Source organism: Propithecus coquereli, unplaced genomic scaffold (genome assembly GCF_000956105.1).
Source record: "Propithecus coquereli isolate 6110/MARCELLA unplaced genomic scaffold, Pcoq_1.0 Scaffold173, whole genome shotgun sequence".
NCBI lineage: Eukaryota > Metazoa > Chordata > Mammalia > Primates > Indriidae > Propithecus > Propithecus coquereli.
In genome coordinates this window covers 4,420,228-4,425,963 of record NW_012141969.1, presented here as the reverse complement: position 1 = coordinate 4,425,963, position 5,736 = coordinate 4,420,228, and the positions used below count along the sequence as shown (strand labels likewise).

At 31.7% G+C, this 5,736-nt stretch overlaps 1 protein-coding gene across 1 annotated transcript in view; it reads left to right on the top strand.

Annotated features, from left to right (window-relative positions):
* The window catches only part of CFAP47 (cilia and flagella associated protein 47), a 573,852-nt gene extending 568,145 nt beyond the window's left edge, over window positions 1-5,707 (top strand). Inside the window, exons 58-59 of the mRNA XM_012642083.1 lie at window positions 986-1,154; window positions 5,495-5,707. Of these exons, the coding sequence (XP_012497537.1) occupies window positions 986-1,154; window positions 5,495-5,707 (382 nt within the window). The remainder of the gene's footprint in view (window positions 1-985; window positions 1,155-5,494) is intronic.
* Window positions 5,708-5,736: the final 29 nt, after the last annotated feature.

The window sequence follows — 5,736 nt, the reverse complement described above, 5'->3', positions numbered from 1 at the left end:
CTAATTCTTATAGAATACTTTCCATGTGTCAGGCATTGATCTAAGGGCTTTACAGTGATTATTAATTTAAATTTAATAGAGGACAAAACTGAGATACAAAAAGGTTAATTAAATTGCCTGAAGTCATGCACCTGGATAAAGCTATGATTCTAATCCAGGCCATTCATATCTACTGTCCATGTTCTCAAACTTTCTGTCATGATACATAATACATATTTGCGTAATGGATCAGCGAGTTCCAACGTGAATCTTTCCTGTGTCCTCTTCTGTGTTTTACTATTCAATCTGTTTTCAGGGACTGTGCTTGAACTTTTGCTTGCATCTCCCCTGTGAATTTGAATTTTAAATTCCATACAACTTCCCATGTAGTGTGCCCCTCTCCTGGTTTATTCTGCCAGGAAATTCTTCAATTTCTTTCCCAGTTTCTATCTCAAATATAGTCAACCTTGATGTGAACATAGTCATTTGAAGTTTAAGTGTCACTCACTTTGCTTCAGATCATAGAAACCCATCTTCAGGCCCAAGAATCTTTAATGAAACTGTAAAATGCTTTCATATCACTTAGCAAGTGGAAAGTTAAAGGGGAGTGATCAAATATCACCATGGAATAATAGTAGAAACAAAAGGCTTTGTGATAGTTTTCGTGGTAGTCATTTTGTATATGGATTTATTTATGAATGCTTGAATTTTCATTCAGGACATTGAATTCTTTCAATTTTTATAGGGACAAAGTTTTTTTCTCTGTACACTATAAATATGAGATGTGGTTGAAAAAAATCTTAAGAATTTCATTTTGTCACCTGAGAAGAATGACACTTTTCAGTAATTTTAAAAATGCCTCCTCACTATTATTTAGTAAGCATTTAGCATTAATGTTAATTATAGGCCTATTGTAGCAGGACTCAAACTCTATTCGTCAAGTTATCTTAAAGAAAATGAGATAATGATCAAATTTAATCGGTTGATATTTACACTTTTATTGCAGAAATTCTGAACCATTCACCGCACGCTTCCTACCTGGCAGTGATCCGGAGTTTTCCGTAAGACCTCAGGCTGGAAAACTTCTTCCTTATAACACAAAAGGAACTCTCATCATGGTAGGATTTAAACCCCGAATGTATAGCAGAAAATACAAAGCAACATTAGCAATAGAGGTGAGTTCTATAAAGGCAATAGTCAAGGAAATTTGGTGTAATTAAAGGCATTAAATGAACTAAGAAGAAAAGGTTTTACCAAATGGTCACAAGTAAAGAATAACAATATTGCCTTAAAAAGTCAACTTATTTCAACTGCTCTGTCTTTTTACACTTTTCTTTTGTCTAGTAACAGAATTTTAAGTATGGTATATATAAAAAAGAATGTCAACAGTAGGGGAAAGTAAAGAATTATTTCCATTTCATATCAAGGAAATGGGGGAGAGACAAATAATGACTATTAAGTGATTTGTATAGTCACATATCAATTTCTGTAATATACCTGTTCAACAACTTTGTAAACTTTAGCTTATTCGAGATAGAGATTTTGGAGCCTTTGATTAAGACAGTATTATCAAAATGTTGAAGTCTAAAATGAAGAAAATGGAATAGAAGATAAAATTTATTTTGAATTAAAAAAGAAAACATGATGTAAAGTGGGCCATTAATATAATTTGTTAAAGTGATCATTTTATTCACAGTTAAGGTAAATACAATTTTGAAAATTTATTCAGTAACCAAAATTTGTCTATAAAATTTCACCAATAATTTATAGTAAGAACTTTCAGGCTAAAGACAACTTTCGAATTATTTCTGAAAAGATACCTATTACCATTATTTTCAGTAGCAGAGGCACAAAGAGCATGTTGTCACATTATAACACACACTCCTTCCTGGTGCCAAAATGATTTCTAGACTTCTGATTCAAGCAATAATTAGGTAGTGCCATAGGCAAAAAAAATGTTGTTATTGTTTTAATGAACAGAGAAAATAAAAATTTGAATATGGTTTGAGAAAGTTCTGTATATTTATTTATCTTTCTAAGAGTCCTTACAACATAGGAGGAAGAAGATGAAGCCTTTGTTGCCTTGCTGCACATACACCTCTTGCCTTCATTGAAACTTGATTTAAAGTGATCATGTTATTATATTTGCTTGTTTACTCTAAGGGATTAAGTGATATCTTTAAAAAGATTTGCAAACTAAAAATGATGTTCATATTATCTAGCATACAATGAACTTTCTGAAATTAACTGTTTAGGAGGCTTTACCAACAAAATCTGTGCCTGATTTCCCTGTGTTGATTTAACAATTAAATTATTGGCAGCACAATTGAAGGTTTTACATGAGAGAATAAATTGATATATGAGATCAACTGAGAATATGCCATCTCCAGTTAGTCTGAAGTAGAGCAATTTGATAAAGCTTATGTGGGGAAAATTGAGATTAAAACATGCACACTATTCTGATGATGGGTACACTTAAAGCCCTGACTTAAGCATTATACAATTCATCAATGTAACAAAAAACACTTGTACCTCCTTAATCTTCGAAATTTAAAAAAAAGAAAAAAGAATTGCTATTTTGTTGATTCCACTGTTATCACGGAAAATTCCAAATATGTGAAGAAATAGAGAATAATTAATCCCCAAGTACACATAATCCAGTATGAACACTTATCAACTCAACTCATGGCCAATCCTGCTTCACCTATATGCCCACTCCCTTCCCCACCTTCCATATTATTTTGAAGAAAATCCCAGACATTGTATTATTTGAAAATATTTCCTGCTAATCTCTAAAAGACAAAAATTGTCAGTATGATACCATTATCACATCTAAAAATTAACAATAATTCTATAATACCAATACATATAAAATATTAATTTAGTGTTCAAATTTCCAGTTGACTCATAAATCTCTTAATGTTTTAACTTAAAAAAAATGGACTTATAAGAAGTTGCACAAATAATACATAGAATCCCATGAAGCCTTCTCCCAATTTTCCCCAATGGTGACACCTTATATAACTTTAGAAAAATTTCAAAACAAGGAAACTGACATTAGTAAAATAATTGTAACTAGAGTCTTTATTCCATTTTCTGCATTTTTCACATCTGTGTGTGTGTGTGTGTGTGTGTGTGTGTGTTTCTAGGCAATTTGAACCCATGTATAGATGTACATAACTCCACCCACAATCGAAACACAGAACTGTTCCATCATCGTAGAGGAACTACCTTGTGCTAACCCTTTATAGACATGTCCAACACCGTAATCCCTGCCCTACCCCTGACAATCACTAATCTCATCATTTCTAGTATATTATATGAATGGAATCATACACTATGTAACCTTTGAAATTGACTTTTTATGCTAAGTATAATGCCCTTGAGATTCATAAGAGTTATTGCATATATCAAACCAGTGACCTTAAAATCATTAATTCACATACTGTTTGATTCCCAAACCCAGTTCTTAATGACAACACCATGTGGATGCACATAATAAACATGAAGGCAATTTAAAAAGTTAAATCATTATCTAAATGAAAATTATTGTTTACATTATCATCATCTTTTTAAATTATTGATTTTAAGCATTAAGTCAATGTTTACAACACTATGATCTTCATTGTGTTTTATTAGGAAATAAAAATGATGGTTTTTTAAGAGCAGCATAATTAAATATTAGCCTGAACAAACCTCAACAATCATATTAGGAAGCTTTGTAATTTCCTATTCAATCAAATAACATTTATAATGATTAAAAAGTTTATTCACCCCCCTAGTAAACAAGGCAAAGAGCACTGTCTTGAGGAAATAAAGTTAACTTATTCAGTATGTTTTACAAAATGCAGTGCTACTCAGAGTAGTAAATCTGCTCAACTTTCCATGGTAGACATAGTAAATCTTAAATAGTTTATAAAAATCTAAGAACTATCAGAGTTATCCAAAGTAAAACATATGATGCTTTGTCTTTATATTTATATAAATTATTTACATATATTTTATATAATAATAAATAATATGTAAGATTATATATGATTGTTATTTCATATATACATTATATACTGTTATTTCATATATACATTATATACTGTTATTTCATATATACATTACCATATATGTGTATATATGCATACACAAACTCAGGATCACTTATTGTAAAATTATTTAATCTTAAATTTTAATTGAAATGCATACAATATAATTGGGATTTTTAAAATAGTGTTTTTATAGATAATTATTTTCAAAGGGTCTTGGATATAAGTGCCAAATAAAGATATAAGTCCCTATTTGTAGCTCTCATTTGTACCCACCAGGTGCTGGGTGGAGTGTAGATGCCATCATGTAGCTCATTCATGTGTACCCACTAAGTGCCAGGCATGGGAGCATGGCCCTTCATGTAGCTCAGGCTTTAGTACCAAGTGCCAGGCATGGTACAGTTCTTTTCGTTTAGATCACTTATTTGTACCCATGAAGTGGGTCAATGTACTGGAAAAATTTATGCACAAAAAGGACATATACGCAGTCACTGAAATGTAGCTTTCTTTTTCAAATTAAACATCCTTATGTGAAGTAAGATGTTGTCTAACCCAGTTGTATTATGCTTCTTGGTTTGATCTGTTTTTAACTCATTGATTACGAATATGTAATTACTATAGACACTAGATAAAAGGGCCAGATATGATTAAAACAAAGCGATGATAGATGTGCAAGAAATTCTTGCACTTAATCAATATTCATTGATAGCTTTCATACTACATGTCAAGTCCAGTGCTATTCACTTGGTCTGGACTTATCCTGAATGAGTTTTCTGAGCACACATGGTATAAATCTTAGTGTGAGGAAGAAGGCCTTTATAAGCAAAGGTGGCATCAGGAAATTTTGCAAAAACAATAGGACTTAGGTATAAATATAAATATACAGAAAATGCTGGACTGCCTAATTCAATATGGCCTAACTCTGCATATGTGCAGAAGAAATGAAGAGTTTTTAAATAAATCCCTGTACAAGTTGTACTCACTTGGATTTAGATTATGATTTTCATTGATGATCTTACACCACTCTTGGTATATTAAAATGGTTTTGTGTATTATGAATTTTCATAAAGAAGCAGCTCAACATATTTTGCCAGTCATTTCTATAGCTACACTTAAATTCCCCAGGAGTGAGTTTATCTTGAAAAGTATTGTTTCCATCAGTTTTAGTCCATGCTAGATAATAGTCTTATGCAAACCAAATAAATTGCTTTCCCTTGTATCAGACAGATGCTTAGTTCACCTAGAGGCAAACCTCTAACTGATTTTTTTTAGTGAATAATTCTTAACTCATAAAGCTAAATTCTTTGCTTAATTTATTTTCTACATTAATTGTGTGTCACCATACGTGGTTTCAATTCTGTATCTTTCTCATATCCTACATGGAGAAGAGAAGGTGTTAATTATGGTAAATTGTTCCCTCCTACATTTTTCTAAGTCCATGGATATTTCATACAAAATTTTTCCCTCTTTATTTCCAGACAGCGGATATGTACTGGTTGTACGATATCAATGGAATACCTCATTCAGGCATGCCACCGATGAATGTAAAAGCCAAAATTGATGCTACTAATAAGATATATGACCACAACAAGCCAGTTCGTCGGCGCAATTTTATCCGTGAAAATGCTAAACTCTTAAGCACAGGGGTGTCTTCTACCATCAAAGGTGCTCCTTTGATGAAAAATAAATAAAAATTTTCCTAAAATATTTCTTGGTCTCA